This window comes from Belonocnema kinseyi, chromosome 5 (assembly GCF_010883055.1).
Source record: "Belonocnema kinseyi isolate 2016_QV_RU_SX_M_011 chromosome 5, B_treatae_v1, whole genome shotgun sequence".
Taxonomy (NCBI): domain Eukaryota; kingdom Metazoa; phylum Arthropoda; class Insecta; order Hymenoptera; family Cynipidae; genus Belonocnema; species Belonocnema kinseyi.
The window spans coordinates 77,448,484-77,467,876 of record NC_046661.1 but is presented as its reverse complement, the minus strand read 5'-3'; the positions used below and the strand labels follow the sequence as shown (position 1 = coordinate 77,467,876).

The 19,393-nt window shown below is 29.7% G+C and overlaps 1 protein-coding gene across 1 annotated transcript in view; it reads right to left on the bottom strand.

Annotated features, from left to right (window-relative positions):
• Positions 1-19,393, bottom strand: part of LOC117173185 — a 65,782-nt gene that overhangs the window by 9,523 nt on the left and 36,866 nt on the right. The window contains exon 3 of the mRNA XM_033361608.1: positions 18,876-19,096. Within this exon, the coding sequence (XP_033217499.1) occupies positions 18,876-19,096 (221 nt within the window). The remainder of the gene's footprint in view (positions 1-18,875; positions 19,097-19,393) is intronic.

Below are 19,393 nucleotides of genomic sequence, written 5' to 3'. Positions count from 1 at the left end.
GGAAGCGGGTGCAATTTTTCAGATTAGCACCCGCTCCCGGCGAAATCCTGCGGTTGTCCTTATGACAAATTTTTAATTATATATATATTAAATCAACAAAGTCAAATGTTTTAGAAAACAGTTGTCTTTCGAACCAGAAAAGATAAATTTTCACCAAAAAAGTTAATTCTCAACTAAGAGAACTGAATTTTCAATAATAAAGTTAAAGTTTTACCCAAAAGATGATTTTTAATGCGTAAAAGTCGAATGTCTTTAAAAACAGTTGACTCTTAAACGGGGAAAGACGAATGTTCAACACAAATTTTCATTTCTAATTTAGAAAGGTGAATTTTCAATCGAACATTTGAAATACCAAATTAAAAAAATAATTTTCAAATAAAACGTTCTATTTGCATTTTTCACTCAATAGTTGAATTTTCAAAACAACAAATTGTTTTTTTAGAAGACAGTTCAATTTTTAACAGCAAAGCTAATTTTGAACCAAGCAATATGAACTTTTGACCCAAAGGGATGTATTTTCTATTCAAAAAGATGAATTAAAAAAATGAAGTTTGAAGAAAATAGTTGAATTTTCAAATCAAAAATTGATTTTTTTTTATGAAGACAGTTAAATTTTTAACAACAAAGTTCATTTTATACCAAAAGATATGAACTTTTGACCCAAAGGGACAAATTTTCTATTCAAAAATACGAATGTTAAAAAATGAGTTTTTAACAAAATAGTTGAATTTTTAAACAAAAAAATAGATTCTTTTCAGAAGATAGTTAAATTCCTAAAAATAGAGCTAATTTTAAACCATGAAAAATGAAATTTTGCCCCAAAGGGTCGAATTTTTATTCAAAAAGACGAATGTCAAAAAATGACTTTTGAACACCATAGTTGAATTTCCAAACCAAACATTTATTTTATTTTTAAGAAGCCGGTTACATTTTTAACAACAAAGCTCACTTTAAACTAAGAAATATCAACTTTTATCTCAAAGGGACGATTTTTTTATTCGAAAATACGAATGTTAAAAAATTAGTTTTGAACAAAATAATTGAATTTTCTAACCAAAAAATTGATTTTTATTAAGTAGATAGTTGCAATCTTAACAAAAAAGCTAATTTTAAACCATTAAAAATGAAAATTTGGCCAAAAAAGACGAATTTAATATTCAAAAAGATGAATGTTTAAAAATGACTTTTAAATTAAATAATTAAATTTTCAATAAAAGAGTTAATGTTCAACCAAGAATAATGAAATTATAAAAAATTTATTTTTCACAAAAGAATGAATGTTCAAAAAAACAGTTGAATTTCCCAGAAAAAATTTGGCTTTTTAAAATAATAATTAAAATTTTCAACTAAAGAAATCAATCATTAACGAAATAGTAGAATTTCTAACTGAGAAGGTGAAATTCGATACAATGAAGAAGAAGGAAAATTTAAAGAGAAATGTGCAAAGAGAGACGTAAAGAAAGATAAAAGAACATGGGAAGGGGTAAAAAAAACGAAGGGATAAACAGAAAGGAGAATGGTAAATTGAAAATGGAAGAATAAGGGATTGAGAAAATGAGAAAATAGACGGTAAAGTTGTAAGGGTTAGAGAGAGAGAGAGGGGGGGGGGGCAAACTTAAATTAAAAACGGAAATGGGAGGGAAAAATGGATGGTAAAATGAACCCGAAAAGGGAAACTGGAGGGGAAATGAAGAAGGGACTGGAAGGAGTATTGGTAACCGTTGAGCCCTTATCGCCAGTTCGCCACTATATAAAGCCACCCTGGTATCCCTCTCGATAATTTCCCACTGGCTATACTACCAGGTCAACCTGTTCAGAAGTTCGGGTTATTTAACGTTTAAGAGCCAGATGACGTATCTCTGATGCCCCCGGCCAATTTCCTCACCTCTGAGCTCAATAGCCACTCACATGACTCGGCGAGTATATTCCAAGTGCTGTGACATTAATAGATATCCACCCTGGCAATAATTGCCCCGGCGACGGAAGTGTCAGATTAGAATCTGAGATGCTCCCTTTGGTGCACGCGATGCCCTAACCCTCTCAAAACTATTAGCGGTAACGTTCGAATCCCTCCAACGTTCCCGGGGTTAAATGCTATCCAACAGTGGTGCTTTGGTCCCTCCTTTTATTTTTCAGGGCTTCCAGTATTGAAATCGATCAGAAAATGAGCCAAAGAGAATTTTGTTGAAAGGAAATATCTCTTATGAGAAGGTTCGATGCATGGCCGCCTAGCGAAGGCGTCATTAACTAAAAGTTTTACAGGAACCGGTATTTGCATCATATTCCTTATTTTCTTGTATAGGTGATGTATTTTGGAAGATAAAATCTTTTTCTGACGGAGAATACAATTTTTTTTATTACGAGAGTTTGCATCTAGGTTACTACACAAGTTTATGGCAAATCTAAATAATTTGAATCATCTGAATTTGATTTTTTTAAAGCTAGTAACACTACTTAGCAGAAAGACTGATGCGCGGACATCTGGTGGAGGCGTCGGTGATATGTAAGCTTCAAAAATAATTTTGACAGGGAAAGTGAGGGGATTTTTCAAGAAAATAGGGAAATATATTCTTCTAAACGAAACTAACGCAAATAAAAAGAATTAATTTCATTTATAATTCTTTAAATTCCTAATATTTCGATTAAAAATATTGCACTATTAAGGAAGAAGATTAATTTTCCACAAAAAAAAACGATTTTTCAATTAAATAAATAAACTTTAACCAAATTAGATGAATTTTAAATATAAAATTTACAATTCACAACCAAATAGTTAAACTTCCAATCAAGAGATATTAATTCTCAACACAGTTTTATTTTCAAAAACATAAGATGAATTTTGAACCTAAAATAAAGTTATTAAATTTTTAGAGGAGAGTACTCGAATATGAGATATTGTCGTAATGTGAGAAAACGGGGTATCAGCTAAACTAAGAGACCCACTCTGTTGGTTCTATCATTAACTTGTAGCCCTTGAAGAAAGAGTAATTTCGTGGTACAATCCATTTTCATTGGGCTTCTAAAGGTTATAGGCGAACTTTTTGTGAAATCGATGGTGGTCGAGTTCTTGGAAGGGAATTCTTTAAATCCTATTTATTATTTATTAAATATGTATTTAGCAGTGAAGTTTGTCTGGAGTGATGGGGATTGAATAACTAAGCAGGAAAATATCGATAGTGTTGAAGTTTTTCATTGTACAGGTTAGGCATAGTAAGTGCATAGTTGCACGGTGTGGTTCTCATAATATGAGATACCTGTAGTTTTTATAACACTGTGGCTGCGCGGGGGAAATAGGTTACAAAAGTGTTTGTGACTACTGCAAAAACTAAATATATTTAAATAGCAGTAAATTTATACTTCGGAAACATAGAATAAAGCTTTTCAATAAAAATAATACTTTAATTTGCATTTTATTAGCTATTTCCTGGGGTATCTCATATTATGAGAATAGTTTGACGAGTTTGGAAAAAGCACTTTTTTACATTTTTTGTATTTTCAGCATAAAAAAAATTGTTAATAAAATTTCTTATTTGAGCTTCTTATGACAAACTAAATTTCCTTTAAAATGACCAAGATTACTTTTAAATTCAGTACATAGAATTCCGATAATCACGCCAAACGGAGTTGGTATCTCATATTTGGGTACTCTCCTTTAGTAAAAAAAAATGAACTTTCAAGCCGAGCAAAATGAATCTTCAACGAAATAGTAAAATTTTCAACACAAAAGGTGAATTTTTAATGAAAAATGTAATAGTTGATATTTCGAATAAGGAATCTTTTTATTTAAAATAAAACAGTTGTATACAGCCATAAAATATGAATTCTTAATAAAAATTATAATAGTTAATATTTAAGTAAAGATTATAAAAAAAAATAATAAAGAACAGTTGAATCATTAAATAAGACAGATTAATTTTCAACCAAAAAAATAAATTTTCAACCATATAGATGATGTTTCGAATAATTCAAAAAATTATACTAATTTCTATAGCTAATTTCAAAAAATTTTCAACTTTCCTACTACAAAATATCAATTTTCTACAAAAAAAGGTGAATGCTTAAGAATATAGTTAAGTTTTCAACTTAAAATAGAATAGTGTAATTTTTAGTTAACAAAATTATTAATCAACCAAAGAAAATTACTTTTTAACAAAATAGTTGAATTTTGTAACAAAAAAATTAATTGCCACCAAAAAAGGTTATGTTCAACCAAATGAGATGAATTTTTAACAAAGTAATTACATTTTTAACCTAAAAGATGAATTTTAAACTAAGAATTTGACATTTCTACAAAAAAGATAAACATTTGCAACCAAAAATATAAATTTCCAACCAAAAAGGTTCAATTTCAATAAGATGAATTGTTAAGAAAATATACGCATTTTTAACAAAATTGTTAAAATTTCAAACAAAGAAATAAATGATCAACTAAAATTATAAATCCGTAAACAAGAAATGAATTTTTTATTAATTAGTTGAATTTGCAACCAAATTTATGAATTTTCTACCATGATAATTAGTTTTCAAACTATAAAGACAAATTTTCAACAAAAAAGTTGAACTTTTGACACAATTTTCAACTAAAATCATGAATTTTCAGCCTAAAAAGAATATTTTTAACAAAGCAATTAAACCGTGTTACTTTTTAGATTTTCTGAGAGTTCACAAAAAAAGAAAAAATAAGTCAAAATAAGTTGAGAATGTTAGACTGGATCGTTTTTCAACTTCTTTTAATATGTTTTTCTGCCTTTGGTTACTTTTTTTTCTAACTTTGAGGATGAAAACAAATTCTTACACAGATTGAAGAACCAGTGCAATCAGTGTGAAGATGCTATATAAGATTTTCGTATAGCTAGTAATACTACTTGCGAGGAACGTCGAGACGCAGACATCTGGCGGAGGCGTTGGTTAACTAAGAACTTCAAAAATCATTTGCATATCAGATCTAGATTATTATGTACGTTTATGGCGAATTTAAATTCAAAACGTACCTGAAGTCAAAAATACTTCAAAAACATTTCAAAGATTTCTGTGCTCACTTATTATTATTATCTCCATACTCGCAATAATTTTTTTTTATTTCATTTAAATAGACTCTTATTGATAGAAACTTGTGCCATCACAATCTAGCCAATCATAAAAATCGGCGACAAATTTAAACTGTATTTAAAAAATTAATTGAATGTATGTACAAAAAATATCTTTACTTCGATTCGACAGAATCTGATTTCTATTTATAGCGTAATTAGCCAAAAAATTTAATTTGAGAAAGACCTTTATTTACTTTTTGCTTGAGGCCCCCTGAGTGAAAATCAAAGTCCCTCGTTGATTTCGTGCCAAGACAAAAAGCGGAATCTCTCGTTGATCTCAAAATCTGTCCAGCGGAATAAAATTTCCATCGCGTTAGCATAAAATTATCGACGCGATGCATTACCGTTCATTTGCAATTCAAATTTGCCTGGCCAGATTGAGAACCACTGCACTGTGGGCCCATACTTAAAAAGTGTATGTAAGTACGAAGAAGCAGATGACGCTGATCCTAAAACCGGGCTAAACTGAAATAAAGTGGGTGCCTGCCCACCCGAGCAACACTATCTGATTGACGATCGCTTCACCTGTGGATGGCATGTGTCAAGTTGTATGCCTGTGTGTGTGTGAAATTTTTGTCAACTGTCGTGTGACTAATTATTACGAGTTTACTGGCCATTTTTGCGGGAATTGAGAATTAGGGAGGTTCCCAAGTGGTTGAATTTCATTTTTTATGTTAGCTTATCATCTTATTATTATTAATTATTTTTCATAAATAATTTTAGCCCTTTTATATTTATTTAGATTATCTATTTATTTTTCGTGACTCATACATTTTTTTAAAGTATAGAAAGTATAAAAACTAATCTTTTTTGGTGGTTGAAGATTAATAATTTTAGTTGAAAAAACATTTCTCAGGTTAAACATGTCGTATTTTTTGGTAGAATTTTTAACTTCTTAATTTAAAATGTATGTTCTTGGTAGAAAATGTAAATACTTTATTGAAAATTCATTGTTTGGTAGAAGATTAATTATTTTTGTTGAAAAATCATCCCTTTGGCTGAAAATGTAACTATTTTGTCAATAGTTCAATTACTTTGTTGAATATTGGTCTTCCTCGTTTGAAAACTAATCTTTTCTGGTAGAAAACTAATCTTCTTGATAGCGAATTTAGTTATTTGGTTAAAAATTTTTTTTTTTTTGATTGAAGATTCATAATTTACTTAAAAAAATAGTTTTTGGTTAGAAATGTAAATATTTTCTTCAAAATTCATCTATTGGTTAAAAATTTAACTATTTTGTGAAAAGTTCATATACTTCATTGATTTTTCGTCTTTTGTAGTACTTAGAAAATAATATCAAAATAATCTCAAGATTAATTTTTAACAGAATACATTAAGTGGCAATTAAAAAAGAACGAATTTTCAACAAAATAATTCAATTTTCAACCAAGAGATGAATTTTCAACCAATAAGATTAATTTTCTACCAAAAATGACAGATTTTCAACAAAAAATAAGAATTTTCTGGAAAATAAGGTGAATCCTTAACCCAGAGATGACTTGAAAAAAAGAACTTTCAACTAAAATAGTTAACATTTTCGACAAAAAAAATTAATTTTGAATAAAAATTGTGAATTTTTATAAAAAAATGATTTTTAACCAAATAGTTGAATTGTTAAACCAACAATATAAATTTTTCCGCCCAAAAAAACAACATTTCCAGGAAGATGAAATTTTAACTAAAACTGATCAATTTTCAAACGAACATATTGAATAGGTAAATTTTCAGTCAAAAAGTTAATTTTTAACCAAATAAAACAGATGAATTTTTAACCAAATAGCTTCAATTTCTAACAAAAAGACCAAGTTTTATCCAAATAGATAAATCTTTAATCAATGAGGTGAATTTTCTACGAAAGACAATGATTTAAATAAAAATACATGAATTTTCTTTACACAATAGTTTGAGTCAACCAATAAAATGAATTTTTAAGCAAATATTTAAGTTTCCTACCGAAAATTAAGAATTTTCAACAAAATACGCAATTTGTCAACCAAATAGTTGAATTTTAAAATAAAAAATATGAATTTTGCATAAAAAATGGCATAATTTAATTTTCAGTTAAAAAAATTAAATTGGACATAACTGATTTTTACCAAACTATTTGAATCTTCAACAAGAAAAGATCAATTTTCAAACCAAAAAAAGAATTTTTAACGAAAGAGTTGATTTTTCATCTAAGAATAATTTTTCAGTCCATAAAAAAAATGTATAAAAAATTTTGCCTTTTAAAGCCGGAAAACGAATTTTTTTCAAGCATGTTAAATCTTCAACCCAAAAATATGAATTTTCTACAGAAATAATTGAATTTTTAACCTAAAAAAGCCGAGATTTGAAAAAAATGAAGAATGAATTTTCAACTAAAATAGTTCAAGTTTCAATCCAGGAAATTAATTTTGGATTAAAATGGAAGAATATTTATCCAGAAAAAAAAACTTTAATCAGATAGTTGAATATTTAACCGAAAATACCAAATTCTCTGCCAAAAAATTATGAAGTTATACGTTCGTAATACTTACTTGTTATTAACACATGTTGGTTTCTAAATATATTTTCATAATGGTTCCACGTTTGTTTAATTAACAGAATTTATACATATTTACATGCATTTCGTAACTTTATAAAAGCCTAGCACGATTTTGTTTTATTTCAAATTTATTCAAGACGATACACTCATTGGTTCTAGAAAGTGACATCATATCACTTGTATCAAAATACAAATTTTGGCGGGAAATTCAAATGGCCTCTTTTAAAATATAATAAAGTAGCTTTAAATAAAATTCAATATATTATTTAATTGACCCTGTCATCTAAGCTCTAGCTTGTATATGATCCTGGAGTAGAAAATAATGAAAATAATAACTGGGAGTTCTCGAAATCAATTTAACTTTTGTAGAGAAGGAATATCGACATTTTTTCGCTACAATTCACTGAAACGCTGACAACTTTTTTTCTCCGCAATTCTTTTTTATGTCCTCGCGGTCAGTTCGATAAATAAACAATAGCATAGTCTTTCGAAGTCACACTCTCGTGGTCATTTAAGGGGGTTAAGGGGGTGGAAATTGTTAGGTTGCCGTTCGCAACTCGTTCCGTTCCGTCGCGTTCCAGCCTATGAAAAACGACGCTTAGCTAAATCATTCATCGAAAAGCAAATACGACATCGAGGTACCTCTTCCAAGAGATCTTAATTGCCCGATAACGAGCCTGGGAAACGTGTTCATATTTCTACACTGGGAAAAACACTAATCCACAAAATAAAACAAAAAATAAAAAAATGTAGGCCATCTCTTTTTTGGTGAACAGCATTTTAAAAACTTAACTTTTGAACTTTCTCTCATTATTTTTAAATTATTTTTTTAAATAAGATATAACAGTTTTATCTAATAGTAACGCCTTTACTCAGCAAGTTCTCTAGTAATCTTGAAGTTAGAAAAAATTTTTTAGCTATTTTAAAACAATCTTTTAAAAATATTAGCACTTTCTGTTGATAAATAGATCATTAATAATTTGAAAGAAAGTTGAATTTTTAACAAAAATGTTCATTTTCAACTAAGAAAGAAAAATGGCTTCATTTTACAAAAATTGCATTTTCGACTAAAATAAGTCTATATCAAAATTTTTGAGTTTTCTACCTAAAAATATGCATTTTCAACTGAATGTACATTTTTCGAAAAGTTAAAATTTGTAATTAAAACTAGAATAGTTACATTTGCAGAAAAATAATGAACTTAAAAAAAATTGCAACCAAAGTGATGATTTTTCAATTAAAATTATAAATGTAAGAAAAAGAAGTTTTAAAATAATAGTTCAACATTCATTCTTAAAAGAAGATTTTTCAACCAAGGAGATTAATTTACTAAAAATGGAATAGTAAAATTTTCAACTAAATAAGAGATGAATCACCTCCATAAAAAAAAAAGATTTTTATCAAGGTAGTTTAACATTCATCCAGGAAGTTGAATAGGTGACCAAAAACGATAACTGTCTGAGAAAATAGTTGCATTTTTAACAAAATGATTAAACTTTTAACCAAATGGTGGATTTTTAAACCAAAGATGGCGGAAAAAATCTTTACAAGAAAGTAAAATATTTCTAAAACAGTAATTTTGTTTTACAACTTGTACAAAAATGTAGAAAACTTAACAATAAATACAATTTAATATAAAAATCTAATCCGTAGTTTTTTCAAATAATAGACAAAAGTTTTAGGCGAAACCTCCCTATTGTGGATAATGCAACATGCATTGGAAACTAATTAATTAAAAATAATAATATATGTAAAATAATTAAATCAATATAATTATCAATGAGGATCCTATAAGTGTTTATAAATTAATAAAAAATATAATAATTTGTCTTTCATTTGTTTTTGGTTTTTGGTATTTTGTTGCAAATATTTTACAGCAGGGTTGATGAGAAAAAGTAACTTTTTTATTACTTTTATCAAACGGTAATTACAGTAATTATCAATTTTCCTTTCTGGCTCCCCACAAAGGCAAACATTTCAACTGAAATTAACGAGCGTAAAGTATATCAATAGTGAAGATCATAAATAGAGAAATGGGTCGCAGTAGAGTGAAGCTTTTAATATAAAAAGGTATAACTCATTGAACGATTTTCACTGTCGTGCAAACTGCTCATTATATCAGAGAAGATAGGCAAGAAATGCAAATACATATATCATGTAAGAGAAGACAGCAAATGCGTTAATAAAGCTGCATGCTCGAATATATACAATATAACATCATAATGCATGTAGATCTTGGATAATTGGGCAATTCATGTTTTTAATGAAAACTCGAACAATCAATTATCTGCAAGTGTGAAAGTTCCTTTTACTGATCCAGGTGTCAGTCAAAGTTACACGCACTGACATTTTTTCTCATTTCAGGGACATCCCCTTGAGGATCCTTTAGATAATGAGATAAAAATCAGATACTTATCAGGAACCTAACATTTTTTTCATGATCTTGATCTCACGGAAAAATTAACTCAGTAAAGGGTCGTAATTTTCGAGCTTCTTAGTTATGGGCATTCGAGTATTTTCCTGATATATATTAATTTTTGAATGTTATTAAGTAGCAAAATAGTTAACCCTTATAGTTTAAAGTCTTGGTCGAATTTCGTACTTTTTCCACCGATAGGATATAATATTATAGGATACGATAGGATAGAATAAGATAGGATAAGATAGGGTAGGATAGGATTGGATATGAAATGATATGATAGGATAGATTACACGAAATGTATTTTTTGCTTTTTCTTAAAATTCGCAGGGAATCTCCTTAAGGATTTTTTAGACACTGAAATAATAATCAGATCATAATCAGGAAACTAACAGTTTTCTTTTGATCTAAATCTGCGGGAAAAAATAACTCAGTAAAGAGTCTAATTTTCAAATTTCTTAATCATGAAAGTTGGAGTATTTTTCTGATAAATATTTATTTTTTAATGTTATTAAATAGAAAAATAGTGAACCCTTATAGTTTATAGTTTTTTTTTCCAAATTTCGTACTTTTTTCCATCGATATCATAGAATAGGATATTATAGGATAAGATGGGATAGAATAGCATAGGATAGAATATAAGAGGATATAACTGGATATTATAGGATAGGACGATAAAACGAAATGTCTTTTGTGTTTTTTAAATTTGAGGGTAATTCCCTTTAGGATTCTTTAGACAATGATATAGCAATCTGCTCAAAATCAGGAACCTAGCAGTTTTCTTTTGATCTAAATCTGTGGGAAAAATAACTCATTAAAGAGTCTAATTTTCTAATTTCTTAATCATAAACGTTCGAGTATTTTTCTGATATATATTTATTTTTTTAATGCTAGTAAATAGCAAAATAGTTAACCCTTATAGTTTATTGTTTTTTTTTCAAATTTCGTACTTTTTTCCACAGATAGCATAGAATAGGATATTATAGGATAGGATAGGATATACAGCGTTTTGAATATTGTAAAATCATAAGGAAATTTTTCATTAAAAGTTCGAGGTGTTCTGGTGAGAGTTCTGTTCCTCTCCGAAGAGTTATTTAGTTATATACCGTTTTTCGATACCTAAGTCAATACCTAAGGCGATACTATAAGTCCTACACCATTTTTCCATACGAATATTACGAATCGAAACTAAATTTACGTATTAGGAGTACATACTTACTATCTTTCGCTAAAATATAATTATGGCGCGAGCTAAAATTTCGGAACGAGAGAGCGTATCTGTATTAATGATGCGTGGTTGGGGAGATCGAGTTCGATCTTATGATCAAGTTCGTTTGCTTTTTAATCGCACTTTTCTTAATGGAGAAGGGTTAAATCCTGTCTCAAAATCAACAATGGGAAGAATTGTAAGGCGCTTTATGAATCATGGGTCTATCAAGGACCTTCAGAGAACTGGTCGGCCAAAATCTGCAGGATCTGAGGAGATGCAGATGGACATAGCCCAAGCATTTGTTGAAAACTCACACCTTAGTTTACGTCGAGCTAGTGATGAGCGTGAAGTTGCTCCTGAGACAGTGCGAAATAATTTAAAAAGCATTAATTTCCACCCTTACAAAGTTCATCTAGCACAACAGCTCAATGAAGACGATCCTGATCGTCGGGTTGAATTTTGTAAAATTATGCTGGACAGAATTGATAGAGATCTTCTTTTATTGTACAAAAAAGTATTTTCAGATGAATCTACTTTCACTTTAAAAGGTGAAGTTAACAGGCAAAATTGTAGATATTGGTCCGACACAAATCCTGATTGGATGTTGGAGAGTCACACACAATATCCACAAAAGATTAATTTTTGGGCCGGTATCTTGAATTACACATTGATAGGCCCTTTCTTCATCGATGGCGATCTCAATGTCTGTGCATATGAAGAGCTTCTCAGAAACCAAATTGTACCAAGAATAAGGGAGATTACAGGCGATAATTTTCAAAATATTTGGTTCCGGCAGGACGGAGCAGCGGCTCATTACGGTAGGGAGGTTCAAGCATATTTGGATACTCAGTTCCCTCAAAGGTGGATTGGAAGAAGGGGTGAAATCGAGTGGCCTGCTAGATCTCCTGATCTGACGCCTCTCGACTATTTTCTTTGTGGTTATTTAAGGAGCAAAGTATACTCAACGCAACCGCAAAGCTTAGACGAATTGCAGAATCGGATTCTGCAACAGGCTACTTTGATTGATAGGGATATGATTCGTAATGCTGTAATTCATTTTTACAATCGCATAGCTTTTTGTCAAAAAGCTCAAGGTTTTCAGTTCGAACATCTTCACTAAAGCGTGAGAGGCAAGGGGATTCACGCTAATCAAGCACCCCAAAGGGAACAGAATTTACTACGTCCACGTCGTTGTTTCTGGGTAATGCTAAACGTAAACGTAAACTGCTTGGAAAACACCTTGAAAAAACCTTGAAGATTATCATCAAGATCAATACAGAGCTCATCAATGAATTTCTCGTTGAAATTTACTTCAGGAATTACACTGACCTCTTGGAAAACTTTGTTAATTTCAAATAACCTTTAACTGACCTTGACCGTTACAATTGACTTATGACTTGGGCACGTACCTGAACGTAGAATTTTCCGCATCTATCGATTGCAGATTTAAAAAAGGGGCTTTCCATTTCAAAAAACAAAGTTGACCTTCAAAAAGCCATGAAGGTCAACTTCAAAGTCAAAATAAAGGCCACCATTGATTTCCTCGTTGAAATTTATTTTCGGAATGACCTTCAATTTTTTGAAAAATATTTTACCTGAGGAAATATCCAACCATCCCGGGACTTTTTAGATACCCTGTGTGTGTATATATATATATATATATATATATATATACTTGAAAAAAGGGAAAAGGATTAAACAACTACAACAGGGTCCTATTAGGATCAGGAAAAATTAAATGTGAACATTATTTTGCAATATCTGAATGAGCAGTGCCAAACCAAGGTACACACAAAAAGAAATTGTAATAGGAATTTGATATAATGGTTTGTACATACAATGTAGAAAATTTCGCGTTGTGGTCTGTACACAAATGTGGAGGGTAATGCAAAGACCGAGCGCGGAGCGCGAGATAAATATATTATCGAGCGCGATTTTGATTTTGATTTTTATATTCCTTTTGGGGTAGAATTGAACCACATGGAAGGATGCATAAATCAGATAGTATGGTTCTAAAGTCATCTTTTTGGTTCAGGATTAAAGAAGAATTTTTTGTTCAGGATTAAACCTTTTTGCTAACAATTCTTTTTTGGTACAGAAGTGATCCTTCTTTTTTGCAACGAACTTTGTTTGCCAACTGTATTTGGTCAAATTTTAATATTTTTTGTTTGAAAATACGACCAGTTATCTTAAAATGCATTTTCGTATATTTCAAATTCAACTATATGGTTACAAATTCGACTATTTTGAAAAAATTTAATTATTTGATTGAAAATTCAACTATTTTGTTAAAAATAAGTCTCTTTAGTTTAAAAGTTCAACGTTTTGGTTGTTAATGCAACTGTTTAGTTAAAAATAAGATTTTTGGTTTAAAATTAATCTATTTCGTTGAGAATTTATACTTTTTGGTTGGAAAATCAACTATTAAATTAAAGTTCAATTACTTTGTAAAAATATGTTTTTTTTTTGGTTGTCGATTCAACAATTCAGTTCAAAATTCAACAATTTGGTACAAAATTATACTAATTGGTTGAAAATGAACTTTTTTGCTAAAAATTAATATTTTTGGAAATTATGTTTATTTTTAGGTTCAAAATTATTTTTTTTATCAGAAATTGTATCTATTCCAGTTTTGATTGAAAATTTCCCCTTTATAAGTAGGAAATATACAAGTAGAAAAATTATTTGGTAGAAACTGCATCTTCTTTTAGGTTTTAAATCTAACTGTTAGGTTACAATTTCAATACAGCGTTAAAGATTGAATTATTTTGTTGCTTAAAATCAACTTTTTACTTGAAAATTTAACTGTTTTCTCCAAATTCATTTTTTGTTTAAACTATTTACTATTTGGTTTAAAGTTTAACTACTTTGTAAAGAATTCTTTTGTTTTTGGTTCACGACTTATCGTTTGTGGTTGAAAATTTATATATTTTGTTGAAAATTGTTTTTACATTCTCATCAGAAAAGGTATTATTTTTTTCTTCAATTCAACCGTTTTTTATTTAGAAATAAATATTTTCCTTGAAATATTAATTATTACATCTTTCGATGATAATTCCTTTTTTTATCAAACAATGGGTTTTAAGTTTAACGAATTTGTAAAAAAAAAGAAATTAACCTTTTTTGTATAAAGTTCATATTTTCTGGTTGAAAATGCAACTGTTTTCAAGAAAAACCATATTTTTGTTAGAAATAATTAGAAATTTTGTAAACAATTAAACTATTTCGTTTGAAAAATAACTTTTTTGTAAAAAATATATATTTTTAGCTGAAAATTAAACTACTTTGGTAGGAAATGGAAAATTTGGTTTAAAATTATATATTTTTGTAAAATTTAATTCTTTTTTGAAAATGCATATATTTTTTAGTTGATAATTAACTTGCTTATCTGAAATTGTAGCTATTACAATTTTGGTTAAAATTTTGTCCTTCACAGGTTGGAAATTCTACTATTTGGTAGAAAATTCATGCATTATGTTGAAATTTCATCTTTTTAAGAATTAAATTATTTTTTGTTGTTGTTAAAAATCCAGCTTTTTTGTTAACTTTTTTTTTTAATCTTAAAATCAAAATATTTCATTTATAGCTTAAAAATTTAATTATTTGGTTGAAAATTTATCCATTTGCTTGAGGAATGAACCTTTTTTTTTTAATTCATCTTAAATTATATTGGCTGTCGATTCACTTTTTCTGTTTGAAATTAGTTTTTTTAACTAAAAATCTAAGTGTTCCAGTTTTGATTCAAAACTTATATTTTTTAGTCGAAATTCCTCTATTTGGTTAAAATTCATGTATTTTCTTGAAAAGGAATCTTCTTAATTAAAAATTCATATATTTTATTGAAAAATATTCTACTTAGGTTAAAAATGAGCTATTTTGTACAAAATTCATCTATTTTGTTGAAAAAAGAATGATTTTTGTCAAAAATTAAATTGTCCTCTAAAAAATTCGTCTTTTCGACTTGAAAATCCTAGTCTGCATGGACGCTCCCAAGGGTAGTCGTCTTTTTGCGACACATGTATTTTTTCATCACTTATCGAAAAAGTCCCCCTTTTCTCTCTTGATGTATAATATACCTTTTTTCCATAGATTTCTAAAAATTGCCAAATGTGATTTAAAAAAATTAATAAAAAAAAATTGTCTCGAATTGTGCCTCATGTGGACACGCAAGTGCAATTGGCGAAGAGGAATTGTGTGAGGTTTAAGCAGCAAGAAGCCCATGAAATTATGCTAATGAGCGCTGCAAGGTGTTTGGATAATTGTACATGGGGCCCAGTCCAGACGGGCCTTACTTAAAATCACATCAGGAATGCCAACCGACGGAACTTACGACTTGGCGAGTCCTTTTAAAATATCTTAACGCGCCATTATTACGGCAATAAACCACAGAGCAGAATGGCAAAAACGCTCTTTGCGTCTTTGTCGCCTCAAAGGATGCCCGTAACACACTCGGTCGACTTTTACCGTTTCACGGTTTGTGCCGATAAAGAGATCATTATCATTACTTGTACATAATTAATAGTCATCTTTAGATATCAAAATTTCAATTAAGCCATTTCCACATTTTTTTATCTGGTGTCACCTTCGCAAATTAAATAATTCATAAATTAAGTAGAATGGTGCATAATCGTTCTGAAGTTCAAGAGACGAGAAAAAATCTGCTTCAGCTCGGATTTGAACCAGAAACCCCACTTATGAATGGTGGCACTCCTGGTTCGATTCCGGGCCAAGGCAGATATTTTCTCGTTTCTCCAAATATTAGAGCAGTAAGCGACACTATTCAAGATTTAACAACAACAACAAAATTATTGAATACTTTGGTAAACAAAAATAACATAATTTGTTTAAGAAATTTATATTAGAGACGTACATGGGGAGGGGGAAGGGGGAGGGGTTAATGCATACTGTGACGTCACATATGGAAAATATAATGTGTTAATAAATTTTTTTTGAAATGCTCGCAATAATGAAAATTTGTGATTTTATTCTGCTAGTAAGCATCTAAATACATAATTCACACTCTGTCCCCCTTCTCGCCCCTCTACCGATCTTTCTCCTCTTTTAAGGGCATGTGACACAGCTAAATACCTATATTACCGACCTCACTTTATCAGTTCACTGAATGTTTTTTTGAACCTAAGAACTTTTTTTGTGAATAAAATATCAAGCTAAACTTTGGAAAATGTATTAGAGTACAATAAAGTACGTTTAGGTACTGCATTTTGGTAGGGACTTCACTGAAAATTATATTATCTTTTTTCTAAACCTCGACATTTTTTGAACGTTCGAACTTTTTTTATACATAAAATATCGGTCTCAAACTTTGCGAAATGCAAGAGCCGAAAGAAAACTACGTTTAAGTACAAATTTTAATAATAAAAGATGTAAAAAAATATATTTCAACTATCAATTCCATCGGCATCAGCCGGTAACGTTGTACATGAAAATACGAACCCTGGCGGCCACTAGACGAGGCTCTAGAGGGTTCGCATCATGGACATAGGAAACACGAGACTAGGCATGCCATCCTAACTTAGGAGAGCGGGGTTGAATGTATGGGAGGGGGGAGGATTCCATGAGTGGGGAGAGTCGCCATCTTATGATGTGCCATTTGATTATGCGCACGAGCATTTTTGCCGACAAACTGTGCATGAAAACATAAACATTTGGGCGCTGCCATGTTTGTCGCGGGGCATGAAAGGTGGCGGACCTAACCCCTCATTGCATAACCCCCGCAATGGCATGCCTAGTCCCTTGTTTCCTATGTCCATGGTTCGTACTTAAACGTAGTTTTCTTTCGGCTTTTTCATTTTTCAAAGTTTGAGACCAATATTTTATGTATAAAAAAAGTTCGAACGTTCAAAAAATGTCGAGGTTCAGAAAAAAGATGAAATAATTTTCAGTGAAGTTCCTACCAAAATGCAGTACCTAAACGTACTTTATTGTACTCTAATACATTTTCCAAAGTTTCAGCTCGATATTTTATTTACAAAAAAAGTTCTTAGGTTCAAAAAAACATTTAGTGAACATTTAGCTGCGTCACATGCCCTTAAGTAATTCTTTTTTCGCTCCTTTAAAAAAAAATCCTGTTTTTCTAATTTTTTCGCTTAAATTTGAACTAAATTAAAAGAACCCAATAGAAAAATACAATTATTGTTAGTTGAAAGTTCATTCTTTTTATTAAAGTTTTCTAATAAATGTTTGGATCAAAATTCGTCTTTTCGGGTCAAAAATTATACTATTTGGTTGAATCTTAAACTACTTTGTTGGAAATTCTTTTTTTTCTTAGTTCAATATGAATTTTCCCAATTGAAAATTTAACTACTTCATTTTTGTCAGAAAATTAAATTTTTTTATTTGAAAATTAAACTATTAAATTTTTCATTAAAAATTTATCTGTTTTGATTAAGAGTTGAACTATTTTGTTCAAAAATTTTTTTTATTAGTGAAAGATTCAAATATTTTGTTGGAAATTATCCTTTTTTCTTTAACCATTTTTTTTTTATTGAAACTTTATTCATTTCAATAGTGACTGAAAATTGATCGTGTTTAGTTGTAAATTTAAACATGAAAATTTTTATTAAAATTTCATCTTTTTACATTAAATCTTTTTTAGTTGAAAACTAAATTACTTGGTTAAATGTTGAACTAGTTTGTTCAAAATTTATTCTATTAGTTGAATATTTAACTATTTTTTTCAAAATTTGTTCTTTCGAGGTTGAAAATTTTAAACTGAAAATAAAACATTCCATTATTGGTTGAAAATGTATAGATCTAATAGAAAATTCAACAGTTCGATTAAAAAATTAATTTATGGTAACTTCGTCTGTTTTTCTAGAAATTAATCTTCTTGATCGATAATTTAAATATTTTGTTTTATATTCGTTTCTTTAATATTTTGGTACAATATATAAAACATCAATTTGCGTTTTAAAATATCAAAATAACCTAAAACTGTTAACATTGTCAATCTTCTTCGAAATTTTGTAAAAAAAATTTTTTTCTCAATTTTTCTTCAGAATAATCGACTTTCTGTGTAAAATGCTCAAATAATCTACAATTGTTAAAAAATTATGAAACTTTAAAATCAGATGATTTTTTATAAAAACTGCCGATTTCTGGTAAAAACACCAACAGAACCGAAAAAGTTGTTGAAAATTAGGAGTCTGAAGATTTTTCGAAAACTCAAGTTTTCTTCGAAACTTTATGATGTTATAATAAAATTATAGAAAGAAGGCGGGGAAGTAAGAAGGAGTGAGGAGAAGGGAAGTAATGAAAATGAAGGGAAAATAAGTGGACGGGAAGTAGGGGAGAAAGTGAGGGGCTAGTAGGATAATGTGGATGAGTGGGAAAGTGATGGTTGGGGAAGGAAAGTAGGGGGAGGTGAGGTTTTGATTGGGAAGTGGGGAAAGGTGGTAGAAGAGGAAGAATTTCGAGAACAGCGGAGAATCGATGGGTGAAACTAGGGAAGAGGGAGGGGAGGAGGAGTGGGGAAGTAGAGAGAGTAGGAGAGGGTAATTATAGATGGGGTTGATTTGAATAACTTTAGTAAAAAATGTATTTATTTATTTTAATAAAACTTCTTATTAGGAATAGAATAATTAATAATGGAGACTGAGATTTTCTTACCTTAGTTTTGCTTCCACCAATACTGCCAGGCCTGATACTTCCGGTTTCATAAAATCTCGTTAAAATTTTTGAAACACAGCCATGTGATACCAAAAGTTGTCTGGAAATGTCGCAAGGTCGAACACCAACCAATGCCAGTTGAACAATTCTTTGCCTCACGCAGTCTGGAAGTGGTCTGCCATTCACAAAAACACCCCCCAGTTGATTCACTCCAGCTTGACCTAAAAAAAATCATTTTTTAAAAAATTTAATTTTGAAACTTGAAACAATAGCATAACAATTTAAGGGTTAAGAGACGAGGGTGGTTTTAATCCTAGATTCCTGTTACCGAAATTCCCCAACATCTGGAGCATACGAAGGTTCGTGTCCATGCTAAATGAGATATTGGAAAATTCAAAATTTATCCGGGACTCAAACCATCGATTGCCTAAATGTATATAACAGGTACCTTAGATTAAGAAATGCTGAGTCCCTCTACTTTTGACATATAATAATGGTTACTAAAAGTTTGATTTTAT